Here is a 24,808-nt window from a genome sequence, read left to right on the forward strand (position 1 = left end):
AATGAAACACTTGTTTTATGATATATGATACATGATTATGAAAAATAGGAGGAGTACTTCTAGGGGCAATGTTTTTGGAGACAAGTGTTGTATAACATTTCCAGACACACATTCCTAACCACCATTCCCATCCTTACACACCCCATTCAAAACCAAGTTGTTCTACCAAAATGTAGAAATGAAAGAGATGAGGTTCAAGACATAGGTTTGATTATAACTGAGTTTTTATATGTCTGAAATTGTAGGTCGTATATGGCTACTGTCCCCGCTTCTGCTGCCTTTTTTCTTCCTTTTTATAGTCCTTTCTAAGCAATGCATCAGTGCACCTCTCCTTTCTCTTCTCTCCAAAGTTGTCTTTGCCAGTGGGAGCGAGTTGTATGTCCCAGGGATGCTCTTTGCAGTAACAGCATCTGTTCTGGAGTCATGAGTGGCACCACCTCTTCTTCCCCTTGTCAGGTTTTGTTGTCAAACCTTCTGTAACAGCTCCTTTTCCCCTGGCAATCTCAAGTTCCAGGCAATCAAGAAGTTACTCCTTGCCAATATCTGCTGTATATTCAGTCCTCTGGGCAATACCTCCTGCAGACTGGCAGCTGTGGGGTGATGTTGTTAGAAGGGGCTGTGCCCTCAAGACATGGGTTTGTGATAAGAGGTTTACCCTTTCCAGACATTTAAGAGCAATCCATTTCTCTAAATACCTGAAAGGGTAAAATACCACAATTAATTCTTCTATATCAAGAGAAGAAGCATTGCACAGCGAAAATGAGCATGGAATAAGAAGTCGGAAGGTGTGAGTTCCATTGGTAGGCCTGATATGTTTTAGTTGTGGGTATTGAGTAAGTCAACCTCGGTGACTGCTTTTTCTTAAATCAGATGGGAATGATTAATAACAAAGCCCCTGCTTACCTTACAGGACTGTTGTGAGGAAGAAATGGTAAGGTGTTGTATGCGGAAGTGTTTTATAATAACAGCATGGTGTAAGTTTTTATTCCCTCTAGTTGAAATAAAAAACTCTTTCATAAACTTGGAATTGTCATTTTAATATGCCACCAATTTGCCCTTCCACTGAATTAAGCATGTGTAATAATTTTCCTTTTTGTCACAAGTGTTTAGTCTTTGCTTTCAACCTTGTGTAGTAGGTCACTACCTTCGTCCCCATTATGAATGGGGAAAATAAAGCTTGGAAAACCAAAATCATCATACAGGAGATATCTTTGAGATTTGGAGTCCACTTCATTGTTTTCTTGGCCCATGACATAACCACACCTCACTGACTATTCTAATTTATTGCTTCCGTCCTGAAACATCTGATTTGTCCATTCTGCTCTGCATTGATAGCATGCATTTTTACAGCGCTACACATGATTTTACCCCCTCTGCTTGGAATTCTCCTTGTCTAGGTCTCCATCTGGCAAACACATTTATTTCAACTCTCACTGCAATGCTCTGTGATGCCTATTTAACTGTCAGAACTCCTCAGTTTCAGAGCCTCTGTCTTGTTCATCTTGACTTTCCAACCCAGACACCGTTGCATAAATCAGGTGTCTCATACATATTTGTAAATCGTTGTTGATGCCTAAATACAGCTGTAGTATTATTTTACCATGGTATTTTGACTGAGAAGAATGACACATTTAAAGAATAACTTACCAATTTTTTGAGAACCTGAAGGAAGTTGATTCCATTTTTGCACTGGGAAATGTGAGGTAGAATTGTTAAATATAAAGGAAAAGCTGATAGTACAATGTGAGAATATTAAAATAATGAATTGCCTTTACCAATGACAGTGGTTCTTTCTTGAGCCTTGATGTCATACTGCATTAAATTTAAGCATCTTATTAATTCCTCAGCTGAGTGTTTGTGTAAAGATATGTGGTTTTGTGATCAGCCTCTACCCCAAAGTTACCATAGCTACTGCAAAGTTTTCATCTTATTTGCAACCATTTCAAGGATTCTCCCTAAGAACCAATTGTTTACTGAAAGTAGACTGTCTTCCAAAGGAAGACATCCAAAGGAAGACACATTCCTAACCTGCAGTCCCCACACAGAGCCATGATGATGAACCAGTAGGTAAGCTCATTAAAGGGCAGTAGGTAATGTTTTCCATACCCCACTGCCCAAACTCCCCTGTAAACAAACAAAAAATCCACCCACACACAAAGAGGGCATATTTCCTTATTTTCTGAAGTATACCAAATGTATTTCTCTCTTCTCAACGTCACTATTCGAGACAATGTCTAATAAGATTTTATATGCTTATTTTAATATTCTTAGCATAGGCTATTGGCATTTTCTCCCATAAAATATTTCAGCTTTGATCAAGACTCCCACAGTGAGCATTGTATATGCATTCTGTTCTCTTCATGGCTTTACTTGTTTAAAAAGTGGAATTGTTAGTTCAAAATATTACAAGCATTGTAAAAGTGAAAAGGAACACGTCTCTACGTGACCCCTTATATTAAGCTTGATGTTTTCCTTTTAGAGCTTTTCTCTAGCATATATATATATATATATATATATATATATATGTTGATCCAGAGCAAATATGTCCTGTATTTTATTACCTTAAATGAACCCACTGTATTACTTAGAGCAGGACCAAGTAAAATTGGGGACAGACATTAGTCATGCCTAAGACATAGATGGCAAACAGTCTAGTACCAAGTCTCCTATCATTTTCTCCATTTCTCTTCATCTTAAAATGGCATTATTTTGGGCCTCCCTGGTGGCGCAGTGGTTGAGAGTCCGCCTGCCGATGCAGGGGATACGGGTTCGTGCCCCGGTCTGGGAGGATCCCATATGCCGCGGAGCGGCTGGGCCCGTGAGCCATGGCCGCTGGGCCTGCGCATCCGGAGCCTGTGCTCCGCAACGGGGGAGGCCACAACAGTGAGAGGCCCGCATACCGCAAAAAGAAAAAAAAAATGGCATTATTTTAATGGTTCTTGATAATGGAAACTTTGAAACCAATTTTTAAAGAACAGTCCTAAAGGACAGTTGATTCAAAAGGACACATCGATTGCTAAAGGTCAGTTTCTTTCTACAGGGCAATGTTGTGTCCAATATTAGATCAAGAAATGGAGGAGACGGTGGACAGTTAGGCACTTACTGAATGTCTGTTATAAGTAGTTTTAGTACAAATGTGTGTCCATATTTTACCATCTGTAGAAATCAAAGATATAAACACAACCCAATATTTCATAATGTTCACTCGAATATGGTGGCATTTGGGATGTTTGTAAATATCACAGACACAGATGCAAGAGCCAGAATTCGTCTTCAGAAACTTGTGAATCATGTACGTAGATTCCAGATTTGTTGCTCCACAGCAAAGGCACAATGGAGAACACATTTTTTCAAAGATGTTGTGTTTTAAAGTTTTTCAAATAAGGATACCTGCATTGGTGTGGCACGCTCCGTAGGATACTGTGTGGAAATGTAACTGAAACAAATTCTCAAGGAGTTTATTATTTAATCAGCAAAGCAAGCTCATTTTCCAGTCTTTTTATAACCCCTCAGCATGTGTGCACACACACATATGAGCTCGGTGGAGCTTGGCAGAATGAGTACGAATTTCCTATTTAAATGTGATCTTTCTAGGATTTACCCCCCAAGTTGCATATTTTATACATCTGGCATCATTAGTTTCTCCCAGGAAAATTCACAGAATATTGTCAATGGTGTCTTCCTATCTCCTCCTACCCACTTTCCCATAATTACCGGAAATACATCAAATTCCAGAGAGGCACTCTTACTCAAAGACACTTTGAGAAGTGAATGATGCTCCCCTCCAACACATTCCTAACCTGCAGACACAGTCACAGCTCGGCAGGCAGAGACTCAACCAGTTGTGCTGCTCTCTGAATCCCCTCTCGCTGCTTCCTCGAGGCTCCCCACACTGAAGGCTGAGAGGGGTCTGGAATTGCTGACTACCATGCAGAGCAATCCTCAGTCTTCTGGACATTTGAGTAACAATCAAACTATAGTTTCTGCTTCCCAGAATTCCTTGGGCCATACCACCTTTGTGAGAGGTTCCTCCTTTTCTACACCAATAAATCTGCCATGTTCCCTAGAAACTGGGAGAGGAGAACTTCATTTACTCCCCTCTGACATTTTGTTTTTTTCATCGACGTGTCCTGTTTCTGACTGAAGAATCCTTTCCGCTTCCTATTGAGTTCTCTTTTCTCCAGGTGGTCCAATTTCGCAACTAAATTTTCCATCTAGTCCCACTTTCAGTTGTAGATTGACCCCTTTGCCTTCCCGTCTTTGCTACATCCTCTCCATCCTCACCCTTGCACATGAGAATGAATGAATGAATGAGACATCTCTCCTCTTCCCTTACCGGATGTTCCATATCAATAATAGCTAACTGTTGGAAGCTTTCGCGCACTAAGCCACAACCATGTTTGGTGCCGCTTTTCTGCACTCACATAAGCACTCTATTGCCTCAGTGCCTATCAGAGAGCATGGTTCATAATAACAACTACAGGGTGGCTCAAGAGAATTGGGTTCAAATTCCAATCATACCGCATATTTAGTGCCTGCCTTTGGGCCAACCTACCAGACAGCTCTGTGCCTCACTTTGCTCATCTGTAAAATGGGGATAGTAAAATTAAAGTAAATTAAAGTAAAAGAACAGCGCCTGGCACAAAATAGGTACTAGGAAATAATAGTTTCCATTTCCCTTTGTTGAATAAATAATGAATGAACAACTGGAAGAGACATCATCTAACTTCTTTTGCTCTCTGACAGGCTCTCATGAAGCTTCTCGGCTTCTAGACAGAGAGATCAATTTGCTAATTCAGTAGCCTGGCTTTTCCAAGGCCACTGAGTTATCCTCCCCACCCTGCTTCTTAATATCTGCCCTCAACCTCCTCATCACATTGTCTGCACCTAGAACCCTGAGTGTTTCACCCCACGACGCTGCTCAGCTACAGTTTACCTGAATCAGACAATTCTTATTCTTGTTCTGGGTTACTAAAGCCCATAGGATTATCCTAGCTCCTGTAATCCTGTAGAATTCCCAAATTTATGTCCCAGAGACACAGAGACGCCTCCCACTCAATGCTCTAATATCCAAACCCCAAACCCTCAGAGTGACTGGCTTTTCCCTCTTGAGATGTCGGAGGTTTACTTAAAGGGATGAAAGGGCAAAGAAAAAATCAATATAAATCCTGTCGCTCGAACTTGAGTGGATGGAGGAATGATGACAGAAAACCTGGTCTGCAGAGAAGGGTGATGTGAACTTAGCGAATTCTGTTGTAGACGCTGATACACTTTATCTTTTTAGCAATCAATGGAAAACAAACTATGAATAGAACTAACCAAAAATCAAAATGGCATTACACTAAAGAGTAATGTAATGATATATATCAAATATTAAAGCATATAATCATGTAAGTTATCTCAGAGATTTTAAGTAATTTGAATTATGCAAGGATGAAGTCAGAATGTATAACAGTATCCATTTTTTGAGGTTATGATTTACTTTCTTTTATTAAATAATGACTCTCTTTTCTTTAGTTGACATGGGCTTACCCAACATTTAAAAATGGTATTGCTCTTTCTATACACTAAATACTCTCACATAGTTGAAAATAAAATTCTTCCATGAAATATTTTCCTGGAGTTTTTTTCTTTTCTTTAAATAATTGGTTTTCCCTCGACAAAATAAAGTGTTATACTACATTACAGCCTCACTGTTAGGAATGAAGAAAGAGGGGAAAATGCAGGAAGACCCACACATACCACAAAAATGGAGAGTATCCAGGTCCTAGAGGAATGGTGAGTGTGATTCACGTTGTAACTGTGTCTTGCATGTACGTACTGTGTACACCTACCCAATGCTTAAACATAATCTCTTGCTTCCCGGTAACTCCTCAAAATGGTTTTGTGAAATGAATACATACTTAGTCTGGGAGATCTTATTTTGTGATTGCGACTGCTTTTTATCCCTTTTTTTTAATTAGCTCTGCTAAACTATCAGCTAAACCATTGCTTGAGTTTATCCTTCCCTTTCAAAAAACAATGATTGATACATGAATTAACCTCCCCCCCCCAAATTGCCCTAGTTCTCTACTTCCCTTTTCTAAGAATATTTTTAAGTTGTTCTCTTTATAGAAGAGTCTAAAACACACACAAAAAAGATATGGAACCACCTAAGTCAGTGAGAAAAGGCAACCAGCTGCTCCTCAGTCCCATTTCCATTGGAAGGGACTCTAATTAAGTATTTTCTCCAAACTGAAAAGTTGAAATGCAGTATCCACAGAACAGAATTAAAATACAAGCAGATTATTTGTATAATGATAGGTGCTTTCTTTTTCTACTTCTTATGAGAAGGTTTTAATTTTGATGCTTCATAGTAATTTTTCTCTTTTACACTTTTTTTAAACAAATGAGGAAGTTCAGACATCTTGGAATAATAGCAAATCTATATAAAATATTTGGTCAAAAAGGTAAGAAAAAATAAAATGTAAGTATTTTTTGACCAAGCGTATTTTAGGTTGGAAAGTTATTAAACAGATGAATGAATGGCAAAGCAAAATCAGGACCAATTTAACCATAAGAATCTCCAAGCTTCTCTCCTTTACTTCTTTGATGTATAAGCAAAGGAAGTAACAACTGGTGGTTTCTGCAGGAAAGTAGTCGCTGAAAACCTGAATATAGATATCTAAAAAGTCCCTGATGTCATTATAATTGTCCTGGGCTTTTTAATTGTGATAACTCCATTCATAGGTAATAATTCACTCATAAGAGTTACCAGAATAATTATTAAAGTTTAGGAAAATATGTGACAAGTGAACACAATGTATTCTTATTTTTGAGTCAGTGAAAAATAAAAAGACAGTGACCAGAGATGAAAAGAGAAACTGTATCTTATGGCTTGGAAATTAAAATCTACATCAGATGCAAACAAAAAAGTTCAGTTTGCCCTTCAAAGTAATGCATAGGCTTGCAGCAGATTGTTTGGGTTCAAAAATGCCCATAGATTCATTAGGAATCTATGATGACTACGTGCATAGTGTGTGTAGCCCCTTGCTATTTGAACGCTTGACTCCCTAACACATAGCTTGTACCTACACGAATTTTTGTCAAGACCCAGAAATATCTAGCCCAGTCCTGGCAGATGTTTGCCAGGTCAGGCTGGACTGAGTCTCAAAGACCACTAGATGGCAGCAGTTGAATGGCATTTCTATCTGCAGCTCAGCATCCCGGCACCAAAGTTGCTTTTGATAACGGCCCCATTCTCTCTCTGCAGCCAAAACCCCACTTCAGATGAAGTCTTGTCCTGGTCTCAAAATTTTGACAAGATGATGAAGGCCCCGGCAGGAAGAAACCTCTTCAGAGAGTTCCTGCGAACAGAATACAGTGAAGAGAACCTACTTTTCTGGCTTGCCTGTGAAGACTTAAAGAAAGAGCAGAATAAGAAAGTAATTGAAGAAAAGGCCAGAATGATATACGAAGATTACATTTCTATACTCTCACCAAAAGAGGTAAAAATCTGGAAAATATTGATGTGAGCTTCTTAGACCAAGGATGAACCTAAAAGGACTTCTGTCCAAATTGAGTAATGAATGCATGGGGTGTGGACAAGCTAGAAGGCTTGTCTGGGTGGATAATCTATATTCCATTCTGAGAATCTACCTGAACACGTGTTTCAAGGTTAGGTCTCCCCAGTATGCTTTGATCATTTATCTCTAGCTGAATCATATGATAGTCTACTTGCCTTTCAGAACTACCATTAGGAAGCCTGGTAATACAATTTGCCGTGACTTAAAAGTGGAAAAGAAGAACTTACCTTGGGGCAGTGTTTCTCAAAGTGTGATCCCCAGATCACCTGTATAGGAATCACCTGGAGCATTTGTTTGAAAAGCAAGTTCTCGAGGCTGACCCAGGACTTCTGAATCTGAATTTTGGGAAATAGAGCCCAGGAATCCATACCTTTAACAAGCTTTCCACATACATACTAGTTTGAAAACCTCTGGTTTAGGGGAAAAAAACGAAAACAAAAGAAACCCTGCCATGTTGATGCTTATGATAGAATTTTTACAGAACTGAAGTATGACCCTTTAGGACCCATTAATATTCTTGGGGGAGAGATGTGTAAGGGCAATCATTTTACTTGTTCTGGTTTTCCTGTTATTATAAGTGCAAGCTATTTTTCCCATTGCCAGAATGCACCTGATAAACAAGGAACCTTTCAAGCAATCGGACTGACACCGTTCCATTAGCTTTCTAAAAATCAGTTTGCTCCTGAGAAACGGTCCCGCCACCAGAGTTAACAAGCATTTGGTGAGGGAGGGGCTAAGAGTGCCCCTGGCCTCTGAAGTCCCGAGTGACTGAGTTCCAGCAGGGCTTTTCAGAATTTGAACTTAGAATTTCCTAGAATGCCTTCTCTTCTGCACGCCACCCTCTTGCTGTCTTTTCTGTCTCTCTTAATCCAGTGTGATTTTACCTGTGCATTTAAGTGTTCTGACCTGGTGCTGTCTGCCTCCGGACTTATCCTCCACACCCCTCTCCTGCACGCGGACTTTTATTACATACCCTAGAGACAGGCATCTGTCTCCTCCAGCATTTGGTGCGGCCCTTACCTTTAAATCTGTAAGATGAGTTTGCATCTGGTCTATCAGCTCTGTGCTTGGGATGCTATATAAGCTATTTCACTTCTAGTCAGATATACCTAAGTAATTTTTTAAAGATATATCCATTCGTGCCATTGGTATTCCAGAGTACTCCAATAGCATTGTCTCTGCAAAATGAGAAAACTTGAATTGGATACACAAAAGATTGTCTTATTTTTTTATTTCCTGCGTTAACATAGAAAAAGTATTCATAGAAACAAGGTGGGGAGGAATTTTTCTAGAGCCTCAATACATTTATTACTGATGCCACTTTGTATTTCTAACGCCATTAAAATTCTACATCCTAAAAATACATTCTTCAAGTTTCTGGTCTCTCTAGAACCTCAGCATCTAACCAGTTCTACTTGAATTTTATTAGTATATTAATTTCACCTTCATTTTTATTTAATATTGCAATACATGGCAAATATATCAAATAATCCAAATGTGCCCCAAGATGTGCTTCTCTTGTCCATAAGTACACATAATTACAGAGTCTTTGGGAAGATTATCTATCCCATTTCTCTCCCCCAAATATGTAACATGTATCATTTGAAAATGATTATTGTTTAAATTATCTAGTCCATTCCTTTGCACTATATATCCTCTTAAAATGATGACTGTCCCATTTTAAAATGTTAGTAGAAAAAGTGCTCTCTATATTAAGTACATACAATTCCTTTATCTTACAGTCTCCATTTTCTAATTTTAAGTTTTTATGGGAAACACTTCCCCATTGTTCTCACAGCTCTTGATTTTCAGATGTCACTCATTGATGGAGCTTTGTAAAATACTTAATTTTCACAAAATTACTTCTCTGGGCCACAGTTTAGAGATATCATAGTTATTGATTACTGAAATATAAATTATTGGATTTTCATTATTTTGCAAAAGTAATGGAGTTTTGTTTTAACCAAACTTCTTTACTTTGAACATGAGTTTCACCAAAAAGTCATTAAAATATTATTTCCTGAATAAGAACATGACCTTTCCTAAATTAAACAGACTAATATTTAGTGTAATAGCCATATTTATTCTCTCCTTTAATATTCTCTAAATACCAGAGACAGAGGTAAAATTCAAATTTTTATCTTTTGGCTACTTGTTTGCTGATATATAAATAATTCTCAACATAGAATCTAAGTGGTTGGACTGTATGAAGTACCTTTGTTTAGCTAACTGATTGCTCTCCTGTCAACATAGTAATTACACTTATTATTGAGCAGCAAAATTGAATAAACCCAAAGTAGGCAATTATAAAAAATAATTGTTAAAAAGTTATATTTTAAGTCTACGTATAGATATATTTACTTTTGAACCAAGTCAGATGACTTGACTCACTTATATACTCCTAAAATGGCACTCACTTTCTAGCTATCCCAGGGCCCTTTCCAAAATATTATATCTCACTGACCTTCTATGCAAAAACGTGTCTATTTCTAATCAACAACACACTGCTAACCATTTAATGATATGGTGTTATCGCCCTTCAATTTTTGTTTTCCACCACTGGAGAGAACACATGTCCCATCCAGAGAGCCCTGACTATATAGTAGTAAGAGCACTGAACTAACACTCAGGTGGACAGATTCTAGTCCATGCTTAGCTCCAACTTAATTGTGTGGCCTGGGATAAATTAGTTCACTTTTTCTGGGCCTCGGTATTCAGTTGATTTGTTTATAAAAATCAAAATTCAAAGGGGCACAGAGGATAGTAAACCAAATCCAGAATGGCAGCTGTAAGGCCCTTGTGGTACTACTGCATTCTCCCCACCAGATGTCATGGCCAGTTAGTCATGGTCTTCCTCACTGCTGTACCCAGATTCAACCTCAGAGTCTGTCTTAACACGGTCCTCAGAGCAACCACTGCAAGGCAACCGGAGTTGGGAATCTACTTCCCACTTTGGAGCCAGACAATCTGTTTCTACTTAGATTATTTTTAAAGAATATGAACATTTGAATCATTTGTAAAATGGTAGTAACTAAAGAACTGAAAATTGTCAGGACTTTATTCTTAACCAGAACCTCAGTTTTCTTCACTAGACTTTCATTTTACTTTAATTACATTGGGTCACCATGTTCCCCTTTGTTAAATGTTGAGGAGGTCTACATTCTTAAAATTATATATACATTGGGGCTTCCCTTGTGGCGCAGTGGTTGAGAGTCTGCCTGCCGATTCAGGGGACATGGGTTCATGCCCCGGTCCGGGAAGATTCCACATGCTGTGGAGCGGCTGGGCCCGTGAGCCATGGCCGCTGAGCCTGTGCGACCGGAGCCTGTGCTCCACAATGGGAGAGGCCGCAACAGTGAGAGGCCTGCATACTGCAAAAAAAAAAAAAAAAAAAATTATATATACATAGCATATTTCCTTCATGAAGCCAAAGTGCTAAACGTTACATTTCATTGTTTTAAGATCATGTTATATGCATTTTTAATAATTTGGACGTTATGTTATAAAATAGATGTTTAGGGAGACGCAAGAGGGAAGGGATGTGGGAACAGATGTATATGTATGACTGATTCACTTTGTTATATAGCAGAAACTAATAAAAAAAATTAAAAATAAAAAATAAAAATAAATAAATAAAATAAAACAAAATACAGTATTTTTCTGATTATAAATTAACATATGTTCATTATAAAAATGCAGTTAATACAAAAAATAAAAAGAACAATGTTAATTAAAAAAATAAAAATAAAAATAAATAAAATAGATGTTTACAACCAGGAGGCAATATAACTTCCACTCTTGGCATAGCATGCATTTCAAGAGGGGAAATCACCAAATCTTAAATTTAAAAAAAAAATCTAAAAACAAACAAAAATAACATTTCTTTCAAAAGTGAATTTTCTTTTTTGTCCTCAAAGGGAAAACAAATGGACGTAATAAAGAGGAATTTAAGACTAATAGTAGGCTTGCTATGCATCACAGATGTCAGTGGCAACTTATATGAAGTACTGAAAAGACAAACCCAGCAAAATAAAGAACTTTAATAAAAAGTCTGCTTAAAAGTTATGACCAACTTAAACAGCATTGAGCTGTTGAATAAAGAAATATCTATAAATGCTGAAACAACTGTAAGACTTATTGGAATTGAAGAAAACTATGTGTGTTCAGATATCTAGTGACAGCATTGTCCTTAACCAGGGCTGTAATCCAGCCCTGCAACTTAACCAACCATCTGTTTAACACTAAGAAACTCACTTCAGTGCTCTGCAGCCTTAGATACCTTGTTCTGTAGAATGCGGGCATGGAAAAAGCTAAAAAACCCATGAAATCTATGCCTTTCAGGCTCTGCTGAATGACAATTTTTATAGTAGTAGGAACCGTTTGCTTCTTCTGATTTCACCCTAAACTTCCAGTTGCTATCCGGGAGAAAAAAGCAAAAAGCCTATTTAAACCCCAGAATTATCTAAACATAATGCATATGTGAAAGACATGTGGGTCCTATGTGTGCACATAGACAGATGTTTCTTCATGCAAAATCATGTGAATTTAGTACTTTCAATAATTTAAATCAGTTTTTCTAAACAGGACTCATGATTGTACTTTCCTAGATTCATTTCTTTGTGCAGGCATACTATCATTCAAAAAATATTTATTGAGTACTTCCTATGAGCCAGGTACTGGGCTAGATGTTAGGGATATGATGGTGAACATTGGCCTATACCTTATGGAGCTTTCATTTTAGGAAGACAAACAAATCATGTCAAAAACAAGTAACTAAAAATCGTGATAAACTTTATGATGGGGGTGGAGGTCAAATGATGTAGTTAGAATAGGGTTAGTCAGGTAAGGTCACTCTGAGAAGGTAAAATTCAAGTTGATACAAAGTCTAAAGACATTGGGTTTGAGGTGTCACTATACATATGCTCAATTATTATTATCATTACTATTAATACTTTACACTGGGCTTAAACTTTGTTGTTGACAAAATGGTCTTATGTATATTATTACAGTATAAGTCTCACAAGAATCCTTTAGCCTCTAGGACACATGGCACCATTTTATAGGAAAGGAAATTGATTTTCAAAGACGTAAAACAAGGATATTAGAATTATATCTAGTAGAGAGAGAACACAACCCTGAGATCTTCCGACTCCAAATGTGATGCTCTTCCAACTACAATATGCTGATGAGTTATTCCATTGTATTCTATTCATGATACTACTATGGATTTCTATGAACCCAAACTTGAACTTGAGACACGATAAGAACTAGTAACCTTAACCACATGTCTGAACTCTCCTTCAGAAACAAGATAAACTTTCCCATCATGTGTACGCCATCAGAAATATGGTTACTCCACTTTATCCTACCAGTGATGCTTGGTCCAAGAAATACATTCCAGTAATCAATCTTATTTGTAATTTATAATTATTTTCAGTAGAAATAACCAACACAAAATAATATGACTAAAAACACACGTGGTAAAAGTGTATTAAAACAGATAGGAAAACCAGATAGCCTTCAGATCTGTAAAATTTTACATGAGAAGACTTAATTTAGTTAAAATTATAAAGAACATTTCCAATAGCAGAAACTATAATTGGTAAAACTGAACGTGGACTTATAAAGGAAAAAGAAAAAAATTAAGCAGAATTTTACTTAGAAAATAATCCTAAATAAAGCAGCTTCAGTAAAATTAAAAATGGGAAAATGGGAGAAAAAATGGGAGAAAAATTAAATCATTATGTGTAAAAAAAATTGTTCAAGGAATTAATTGACTTAGGAGGGTCTTTATAAGAGTAAAAGACTTTTAGTGGTTAATTCATCATCTTCAGTACAATTCCACCGAAAAAAATGTCCAAAGAGTCAAAATTTCCATTGCATCTTGATGACTAGAAGAGGAAGACAGGCTCAAAACTTGGTGTGCTCCCTTTTGGCAATACTGACCTATTTTACATGAATTGGCTCCATTGCTAGGAAATCTATCAAGTATCATATATAATTCAATTTGACCCAGGTTTTCCCAACCACACTAGATAGAGTTCTGTTTTCATCCTCCCCACTTTACCCCCCCCATACTCTTGTTGAACCTTTAGCTTTCACTTCATTTCCCCCCCCCCCCAATTAGTTTGTGGAGTTGCTGGTGCATATTTTTATGTTTGCAAGCCACGTGCTTTTCTTCTTCCCTGTCTCCTACTCCCTGTGGGAATGGATGCTTCCAGGTTCATTGAGTCCTGTCACAAAGTCACTTATGCCGTTTTAAAGCTTCAGTTACCACCTCTCAACACTGCCAATATTTCCAGCACTGCTAAAACTGCCAGTTAAATGCTACCAAGTCTATCAGTGCCGTCTTGTGCCCTGTCCCACAGTAGTAGATCATTTTTTAACTGTTATTGCTCCACTGTGTCCCTCCCTTCACCCCACCTAAATGGGAGTCTGTGAGGACTGAGTAAGAAAAGAATTTCCATTGCCCAAGGATAGCTCTTGTCTTGTGCTACTCAACTTTCTCTTCCCTTAGGATGAGTTCTTTACAGGAAACTCCTCAGTCCTATGCATTGGCCTTACAAGCCATCCAATCATGGGTGAATCCTAGGGTGACAATGGCTCAGGCCCATGCTGGGATCCACCCACACTAACTTGTATTACAGATGTTCCACAGTCGAAGCACAAAGATGCTACAAGATGAAACTATAGATTGTTATGCTCATGGGGTTTATCCTTGTTGTTTGACCTCTCTACACTTCTTTTGACTGACAGACAACCTTTTCAAACAAACAACCAGATATTTAGGAAAATATTTTATTTTTCAAATGGAAATAGCAAATGTGTTTTTGTTACAGATTACTAAATGTTGAATGGTACTACTTTCTGTACTGCATTTCACTACTGGTTTTTTTTTTTGTTTTTTTTGTTTTTTTTGTTTTTTTTTTGCGGTATGTGGGCCTCTCACTGTTGTGGCTTCTCCCGTTGTGGAGCACAGGCTCCGGACGCACAGGCTCAGCGGCCATGGCTCACGGGCCTAGCCGCTCCGCGGCATGTGGGATCCTCCCAGACCGGGGCATGAACCCATGTGCCCTGCATCGGCAGGCGGACTCTCAACCACTGCGCCACCAGGGAAGCCCTTCACTACTGTTTTTAATTTGCCAAAAAAAATTTTTTAATTATACAGTGAAGACTCAATACATTTAATAATTCAAATTATTTTATTTCTCTGTCTTCAGATAACTAATATTATTCTAACTACTGATAAACTGTTATCAGTTTATCACATGTTAAATATGTTAAATATATGTGTTAGGCAACATATATGTTAAATCGCATATATTTCATTATGCTATTATTTAAGAAATAAATGACCTCTTTCTTTATCACTAATCTAATGTTTCTCTCTCCAATAAAACAAAAAGTTCCTAAGTTTGAAAGTAACAGCACCATTTACAAAAATAATAGAATGTGTTTGTTAAGATTCACTTGACCATAACACCACATTTCAGAATAAGATCTATCAGTTTAAACTCCAAGGTCAATATTTTCCCTATGAGTAGAAAAACAAATGATATTTTTAAATAAAAAGCTTAGATAAAAATTCCGTACTTTTTATTACTTGGTACTTGATGATGACCTCTTATGACAGTTAAACAGAGAATAAAATGTAAACGATCCATTTCCAGAATATCTTTTCTTTTTTTCTTTAGAATTTAGAGAGAAGAATATATAGTTCAGCCAAGAAACGTTTAATTTTTTCTATATATATAAGTTAGTCTAGCTAAACCACAGAAATTTAGTCTGGATCACCATTTCCCGACACATGCTCCCCTAGCAGCCATCCCTGGTGTATCAAGGAACCCAACACCACATGGGCTGTTGAGCTCAGGCATCTGGGGACACCAAATGGAATATGAGTGGCTTCCGTCATTGGGACTGTTTCAGATCCCGGGCTTAGTCCAAACAGTGAGTGGGGAAAGAAGCCAAAACCAAAAAGGTTTTTGCAAAATGCTTGTGACAAAACGTTTAGCTATAAATATGAAATGTTTGTATAGACTTGAGTACATCATGAGGCAAATAACTGTGGATCACAATGCCCGAGTCTTTGTTCAACAGTGAGAACTATGGACACCAGTCAAGGCTCAGAGGTGGTTTGCCTCTTAGAGGGTTTTGCTAACATGTCATTTCAGAGCAGATCTTAGTTCTCTTCCTGGAGTGTGCATTTATTGGTATTTAATTTCCCCCCTTTCCCATTTCAACATGCTCTACCAGTTCCAACCAGATTAGCATTTAGGGAGGGAAAAACCAAAACAAAACAAAAAAACAAAATTGAATCACTTGCAGAATTTAATTTCTTTACACTTTTCAAGCAACACTGTATGATTAATGGGTACTCTGAATTCCTACTTACATTTCTCCTTTCAAAGATTGAATTTCAAGTAAATATTCTGCTTAATCTTTAGTACAGAGACCTTTGGATGTATTCCTAGGTAAGGACTACAGAGTGTCCTATGCCATGCCAGGTAGATAGAAGACCTGAAGAGTGTGTGCTGTCGTTCTGCTCTACTCAGCCCTTCCACATTCCTGGTTCCTCCTTCTGACATGGGAGGACATGTTGGGATATGAAATTATCGGGAATCAGCACTTGATATACATGTTAAGTTTTGACAGAGAACTACTCTCTGCCAGATTTTTACCTTGTTCCATCAAGAGAGTTACCCCAGCAGTCTCATAATAGGAGGACATCAATTTGTATTCTGGCCAGGGAATTCTCTAGCACTGCAACAATGAATAGAAATTGTCAAAAAACTCCTGAGTGAATGCATGGAAAAGATACATCCAAGTAAGCCAAAATTCTGGTTTAAATGTTGTTTTTTGTTTGTTTAATTCAACCTTTGAAGGAGAAGAGTATGCAGGGTTACTATGTAACCTTTGAAAACATAACCTCAAGATTTTAGGTTTACTATTTGAGGTTCCTCTGAAATGTCATGAACCTATAGTTACTTAGTTGAGATCTTTTGAAAAAATATTATTTAATGTATCTGCTCTTATTTCTTTTTAGGTCAGTCTCGATTCTCGAGTTAGAGAGGTGATCAATAGAAACCTGTTGGATCCTAATCCTCATATGTATGAAGATGCCCAGCTTCAGATATATACCTTAATGCACAGAGATTCTTTCCCAAGGTTTTTGAACTCTCAGATTTATAAGTCATTTGTTGAAAGTACTGCCAGCTCTACTTCTGAATCTTAATTTTTATTTTTAAAAAATCAGTTTGGAGGGCTGGAGTGAGAAATAAAAGTAGTTAAATAACACCTGAAACTGAGTTCCTGGAGAACTACAGTTTAGCATTCCTCAGGCTACTGTGAAAATACAACCATATGGTCTTTGTCTCCATTTTTTATCAAGGTTATCCATGGTTAAGTTTGGAGAAAATACCACCTGAAACAATGAATTGCCAAATTAAGTTTGTTTTGTTCAACACGCATTCTACTTGCAAGCAAACTGTATTTGTAGTCCTATGAACAGTCTCCTAGTGTATCCAGAGACTGCATGTGCAAAGTAAAACTGCTTCATTTGCCATGTAGTTGTTGTTAATATTTAAGCCAATGGCATAACTTATATCTGTATTTAAGGACTTTCGTGCAATATGGTCTTATAGAAATAATTGCCAAAAAGTTGGCTGTGGTTTGCATTTTTAAATATAATCTAAGACAGAAAAAGCCAATTTTTAAATTGTAACTATGGTATTCAACATGCTATATACTGTGCTCAGTACACTAATTTTGAAGCCAATATTTCTGTACATGAAAAAAGAGCTATTTATCTCTGTTTGTTGGAAAATCCTAATGGGGAATTCCTCTGGTTGTTCATTGCCAAAACTGTGGCATTTTCATTACGGAAGAGTTTTCTTCATATATATATATATATATATATATATATATATATATATATATATATATATGAAGAAAAGAGAAAAAAAAGCACAAAACAATTTGAAGATATTCTATCTCAAAGACAAATCAAAGAGTGATATTGTTTTTAACTGTAATAGAGGAAAATGAATCTATGTATCAGATGTCCAATACTGTAATTAATTTATTAAAGACTGGCTCTCCAGTTCTAAAATGGTTGTGTAAAGTATGTACGTTAGCAAAAAAAAAAAATAATAATAATAAGCTTGATAACTTAGTTTTGGAATATAAAGAAAGGATTTAATAAAGGAATGCCTATATGTAGCATCATAAAACTTTTGATGAATAGCATCTGTGCTGTGGCATATTTTCCTTGAAAGTGAAATCCAAGAAAAGCTAAGTTTTTAAGCAAGAAAAGTTTTATAGGGGTTCTCTAGAAGATAATTCTCTACTTCAGACCTTAACTGTTTTCACATAGTATCTTAAAAATGACTTATTTAAAAAATGTTAAAACCAAACCATTCTGATCCATAATTGAAAGGCAGTACAGTGCTCAAATCTTTTAGCTGCCGTATTATTTTTTATATGTACTACTAAATCTTTAAGACAAAAAATACTTGCCTGACATTGGCACGTACTTTTGACATTCAAGAAAACAGTATCCTATCTCGCGCACACACACACAAAAGTCAGTGTCATATTTATATCAAGGTGTTACATTTGAATATTAATATCCCCTGGAGGCTATTTTTTTAATCTTAAACTTAATAAATATTGAGTAACCTAAAATGAAAGTTTTAAAAATATTTATATCCACTAAGAATACTGGCCTTATATTAAGGATATTAAAATTATAAGTTTCCTTTGTCATTTTTTTAACTACCTCTCATTTTTTTAATTTATTAAAGTTTTTTTAAAAAAACAAGTTTGGAGTTTTCTTTTTAACATTTATTTTACTTGAAAGATTGACATCGTAATTTTCTTTTTCCATAAACTTAAAACATTTCAAGAATTGCTTTTTTAAGTGAATTTGATTTTCTAACTTATACAGAATTCAGGAGATATGATTAAAAGGGCTATTATCTATTCCCTATGCAAATACTTTAACTGTTGCAGTGTTTGACAAAATGGGATTTAAAAACAAAAGTTTGCAGAGTAGAAAACAAAACGTTCTGTTTACACTGGCGTTGCTGACTATCCTACTATATTCAGCACTTTTAAATACATTATTTATGAAAATGTAGTTAAAATACAAGATAGAAAATATTTATAATAATTATTTCTTTTAACAAATGCGTGTTTCTGTCTGAAAGTGTTAGTGTGTTAAGACATGCTTTATCCATGTCAATTAGATATTTACTATTTGAACAATAGTTTTCAGTAATATGGTGAAAAAGATAGCTATGAAGATGTTTACAAAAAGTCGTATTTTTTTCCTAATGAGTGAAGAAAAAGCTAAAAGAATCATCACTTCTATTGTGAAGTTTATTGTTACTAAATTATCTAATTTTTTTCTTGATTAGTATTGTTATGCTACTATGCTGTATACACATATATGTTGTAATATCATACTTGTTGCTGTGTTTGAGGCACATGACTAGAAAATATGTAATATACTATGATACACTGCATGCATCAATCTTTTTAAATGTAGACTTTATATTCTTGTTGTTACTATATATGATGGTGACTTGCTAGTCATAAGTTATCTTTATAAGATACTTTGGACTATTAGATGAATTGTCTGTTTGACAATACCTTTAATATTTTACCAAATGTAAAAGATAAGGGCCCTTATAAAGAGTCCTAATCTCTAACTCTGGGCATTTGTAGAATACAGATTTTGAAGCTAGTATATCCTTTTGAAATCTGATTAGGAAGTTGTGTTGAGAATGATTCTAGAGTAGATTTACACATCAGATGTTGGTAACCATGCTATGTGAGATTTCCGTGCTAAATTCCTATTTTCAGGGGAGGGGAGTGCTTCTCTTTTAATTTCAAAATGTTTAAAGTTTCCATGTAAGAGTATGTCTGTGTATTTGCAACTCTACCAATTTTTAAAGTATGGTATAATTCCTTCAGTTTTAATTACAGAGCTATAATAAACAAACAAAAAAAGCCCTCAACTGGTGTCTATGCTACCATTCCAAGAGCACAATATTTGTTTTGGTAGAGTTTGATTTTTCCTAGTGAGTAAATTCCTCCCAGGGGAAAAATTAGCACTTTAGAAGGTACACTTTATATTTTACATTGCCAAGATATCTTTGTATACTGTTAGAATCTGCTAATGCACACAGAAAGAGGTTAATGCTCTTTAAATAATGCCTAACTTCAGATGTGTCTATAATGAAAAGTAGAGGATATAGATTATATATGAATATGTATACATATATTTATATAAATTGGAGAGATTTCTTCAGAGATGGATCTTGAACATAGATCACACTAATAATGAATGCATGATGCTTCTTTACTCTGGATAACTATTATTATGTTACCTAAAGGTAATACAGATGTCCCGACAGTGTTATAGGGCAGCTCTAAGCACAGCAGGTGCACTGGCAAGAGAACAATAGCAAAACACAATTTTGATATCAACACTATGAAGTGCAAAAATCAAGACCATAATCTGGTCATTTTTAAAAATTTTAAAATATGTACATAGGATGACCAGTTCTGATATTTGGTCATGGTGCATGGGGTGTTTATTCGTATCCTTTAATGCTGCCTAGATTCTTACTTGTGGAATGAAATGTGTATCATATATTTACCTGATAGTTCAGTTTTGCAAAAAGACTATAGAAATAAGTAAATAGTATTTATTTATTAGGGGCAAAAAAATACACTTTAAGCTGATTTAAAATAATACCTGATTTTTATTTTTTGAATTTATCCATTTTTTCTATACTCTTTTAACTTACAGTGAAAAAATATCATATTGTAATTGTAACAAACTACATTTGCAAAAAAATGCAATATACCAGATGTGTTGAGGAAGAAATATACAAGGAAGAAATTTAACATAAAATCAGAAAATAGGAAAATAAGCCACCTAAAATTCCTTAGATCCAAAATGTCTATAGATAGAACCCTGTCAAACTTGAGTTTGAAAACTTTGCATTAGATACATTGGCAAATTATTCTGAAAAGTGGTAAAGATATTTCCACAATTTTTTTTGCCTATGTATTTATGTTGACAGTTTATGACCTTAATTTTCATAGTTTTCAGGCACTTATATTTGCATGCTCTTTTCAGTTTTTTAAAAATTTCTGACCAATATAAAATGTTTGTTCTCCTGAGAAAACAATACTCAATCTGCAAATTTAGTTATTCCTTACTTGCTGCAACTTCAAATATTTACCAATGAAACTGATACCAAAAACTTGCTTCAGATCTTCTCTGCAGCACTCTTAGTAGTATCCTTGCAACACACAACAGTGCACAGAGCGATAAGTTTTGTTTCCAGATACCAGGCTTTAATTATAGATTTGGTTTCAAGTTACGTTTCTGTCTCATGTGACTTTGGGTAAATCACTTATCCTCTCTGACCCTGTTTCTTTACCTTCAAATGAGGAATATAATAATTTACAGGATGGCCATGGGAATGAAATAAACATGGAAAGAGTGAAGTTTTACATATAATATTATTATTTTATTAAAGTTCTCCAGCTCAATAATAATTCCCATTTTCAAGAATGTATGTATTAAATGCCATTTTAATGCACTTTCCCCTGATTTTTTTCAAACTATACTTTAAAAATATGATTTAATTATTCATTAAAAAATACAACCAAGCTTATTTTAAGACAGAGGAATATATGAATATGTTATTGCTTTGTTCAATAATGTGATTCAAAATCACTGTTCTCAGTTCACCAACATCACACTGAAGCTACAAACAAGAAGTATGTTTCTTTCAATGACACACACAAAGATATATTTAGATGTGCATATGCATATGTGTGAGTATATGTATAATATTGTAGGTTTAAATCAAAGTTTAAATAAGAGAAATCATTTGAAAATTTTATTTCCACAGGAAATAAAACATTCCCAAGGATAGGAAGAATATAAATATCAGTTAATTTGCCAAATAAATATGTGGTGGTTAGAGGTAAAACTAAATTAAAAGAGATTGGCCTGTAGAAAACATTGATACTGGCATGGAATAGAAAGCATTCTTCTTACTACTAAGGTAGTATGATTTTTAAAATAATTTTATCATGAAAATATGAAAATAAAAGAATAAAAGGCAGTTGTATGTTCATAAAAGTTTTCATTAAACCTTTTATTTTAGAATAGTTTTAGATTTACAGAAAAATTGCAAGGATAGTATAGATAGAACCCATATATGACACACCCATGAAACGTTTGTCACAATTAATGAAACAATATCAATGCATTATTAAGTCTACACTTTAGATTCCCTTAAACTAATGTCTTTTTTCTGTTCCAGGATTCAAGGTGCCACATTACATTTAGTCACCATGTATCCTCTTAGCTGTGACATTTTCTCAAACTTTTCTTGTTTTTGATAACCTTGGTAGTATTGAGAAGTACAGGTCTAGTATTTTGTAAGATGGCCCTCAACTGGAATTTGTCTGATCTTTTTCCCACGATTACCAGTGTTACCAGTTTTTGGAAGAAAGACGGCAGAAGTGCCATTCATATCACACCATATCAAAGGTACATACCATCATTACGACTTATTTTTGTTGATGTTGAACTTCATCACCTGGCTGAGGTAGTGTCTGTTAGGTTTTTCCACTGTAAAGTGGTACATTTTTTTAAGAGGGTATACTGGACGTAAATTTACTGGACATTTACACTGAGATAAAAGTATTCTGAGCAGATTCCTCAGCATTGCTACTAGGTTCCATTAAATGACTGCTAACCAATACTATGAAGAAAATATAATGAACTGGAAATTGATATGGGAAAGTAAAACTCCAAAATGGTGTTAGCTTGAACATTCAATTAAAGGAGGTGAAAGTTAACTTTTTCCCTTGAACTACCTGTATGATTACCTTAATCCTCTGCATCCCTTGGAGAGTGAAGATTTTAGTTTTACTGTCATGAAAGGTAATCTAAATTGATGATGATTTTGCTGAGTACTTTTCTATATTGCCTTCCACTGAACAATGAACACTGAATACTGGAATAATGTAAAAGGCTTGATTTTTCCCCCTTGCTTTAAACTATGTCATAAATACAGTGTATCTTGTATATGATTTTAGGGTGTTTGCTAAATATTAAAAAGTATTTCAATGTGTTTGGTTCTGTAAAATTTATATTGAACGTGTGTAATTTTTTCTACCATGTTCTTTGTACTTAATAATCTATATCCATATCTTGGACTTCACCAATATTTATTAGTGGACCATAAAGAAATTTTGGATGCATGAATATAACTTGAGACGCCATGTTTGGTTATTTTGCAGTGCCAGAATAACTGTAGGTACTTATAAATTGAATAGATAATCCAGATTATTTTTCCACCAACTTAAGTCGTTTTGGGTTTTTATGCCCCCTTCCTTGAATCTATTTTATTATTTTACCTATGTACAATAACAGACTAACTGAAAATGCTAGAATTTTCAACATGTAATAGAATTTGAGCATGACCATAATGGAAAAAAAATTCAGAAATCTCGAACAGTGTATATTTCTTTGAGTTTTCAAAGTAAAACTAAAGCTGTTTTCATTTGACTATATTGTGGAAACCTAAGGATATTATTGTAAAATGCACATGCATTACACTGACTTTTTAAAAATGTTTTGAATAAAGAATTCACCAATGTATCCTTAGAAAAGTTACTGTTTCCTCATTGGTGTAACACTATAGGAGTAAAGGTGCACTTAATTATGTTGCTTAAATTGCTTACACATCTGAGGGAAAATAATTGCTGGCAGGATTCTTTACATTGTTCTATAAGGTTATCACTTGTTACATTTTTGCATCTTTTATAAATAATATACTCTTGAAATAACTCGTTTTGAGAATTCAGCTGAGAGATTTATATTGAGTTCAAGTAGCTCCCACAATTTCTATGCTTAAACTAATATTCAAAGTTGAGTTTAGACTTGGAAAAAAACTATTCGTAAAAGAGATGCAGACAACCTAACCAGTCCTGTTCTATACTCGGATTAGAATTTTTTAAATTGGGTTTGGATCACTATTTTAAAGCAAAACAATTTTATAAAGTAGTGTGGCTTTAATACACATTCAAAGTGAAAGAAGATTTGAGTTAGTTGAAGCTTCTAAGTAGCAAAACCTATTTTTGTTCTATATTATTTGGAGAGTCAGCTCATTCTACTTCACTTTGCATTTGTATGTAGAGGGCAAAGAAATGATGCAAGCTCATTTTATAAGAATTTATACTTAACCTCAACAATTCTGATTAGATGACTTAAGGATGACTTAACCTTGTCAAGGGCTCCTGTATTTTACCATTTTTTTACAAGAATAAGTAAGAAGATTTTGGGTATATTAGGTCTCTGTACTGTTACACCACCACTTAGTAAATCCTGCTCAAACCAGCTAGGTAGTGGGAGTTCCCAGATTGAACGTTCAGCCCTTGCATCCTCAGGCCTGTCTAGATTGTATTATTCCCTCATATACATTCCTCTGGTGGGCTATGAAAAGGTCTTTTGAAAAATGCAAAAGCATTATACCCGTAAACTTCAGTATTCCTGGCACTAATCCACTCTCAAGTTTGGGGGTGTAGGCTGGTGGTTTTGGGGGGCGGGGCTACCGGACGCGGGGCTCTGAAGGCTTTGCTGGGCTGTGATTGGTTGCAACACGGAATGGCTCAACCACCTTAAAAAGTGCTGAGTAACAAGGAATAAGTGAGAATGGGCATGAGACTCAGTGTGGAAGGAAGCCGTTTAAAAGCAGGTAAATTAAGTGGCAGATAAAGGGCAGGAAAGCAGACTGCTAAATCACTCCGTGGTTGCCTTCGAGTCTACTTGTCACGTCTTTGTTAATACGAACCTTAACCACCGTCGAAAAGAGAAACATGAGCAGGAAAATTGGAAGAGTAAACACACGTACACACTGATAACCATCCTACAATTCGCTCTTGGAGACGACAGTCCAGGCTGGCACGAGAGAGGACATCCGTGCTGTGACCTCAGCCCCTCTAGCGGACAGTAGACTGCCCTCCATTTCCGTACTTTAAAACCTCACTGAGGGCCTGGGAGACAAATCTTCGACGTCAGAAAACGTAAAGACAACCTATTGCTTTCTCCTTCCGGTCTAACACTCCGCCCCCACTCGTTCAAGGAGGCGTGTCTGACCTAGCCTTTAGAGGAGGTGCCCGAGGTCTCTCGGACCCTCCCCTAT

General features: G+C 35.8%; 1 protein-coding gene across 1 annotated transcript in view; it reads left to right on the top strand.

Annotated features, from left to right (window-relative positions):
• Nucleotides 1-16,800, top strand: part of RGS17 (regulator of G protein signaling 17) — a gene marked incomplete at its 3' end in the record, with an annotated part of 28,622 nt that extends 11,822 nt beyond the window's left edge. The window contains exons 2-4 of the mRNA XM_082634382.1: nt 5,689-5,778; nt 7,253-7,487; nt 16,612-16,800. Of these exons, the coding sequence (XP_082490508.1) occupies nt 5,689-5,778; nt 7,253-7,487; nt 16,612-16,800 (514 nt within the window). The remainder of the gene's footprint in view (nt 1-5,688; nt 5,779-7,252; nt 7,488-16,611) is intronic.
• Nucleotides 16,801-24,808: the final 8,008 nt, after the last annotated feature.

Source organism: Mesoplodon mirus (assembly GCF_964341445.2).
Source record: "Mesoplodon mirus genome assembly, chromosome: 10".
Lineage (NCBI taxonomy): Eukaryota > Metazoa > Chordata > Mammalia > Artiodactyla > Ziphiidae > Mesoplodon > Mesoplodon mirus.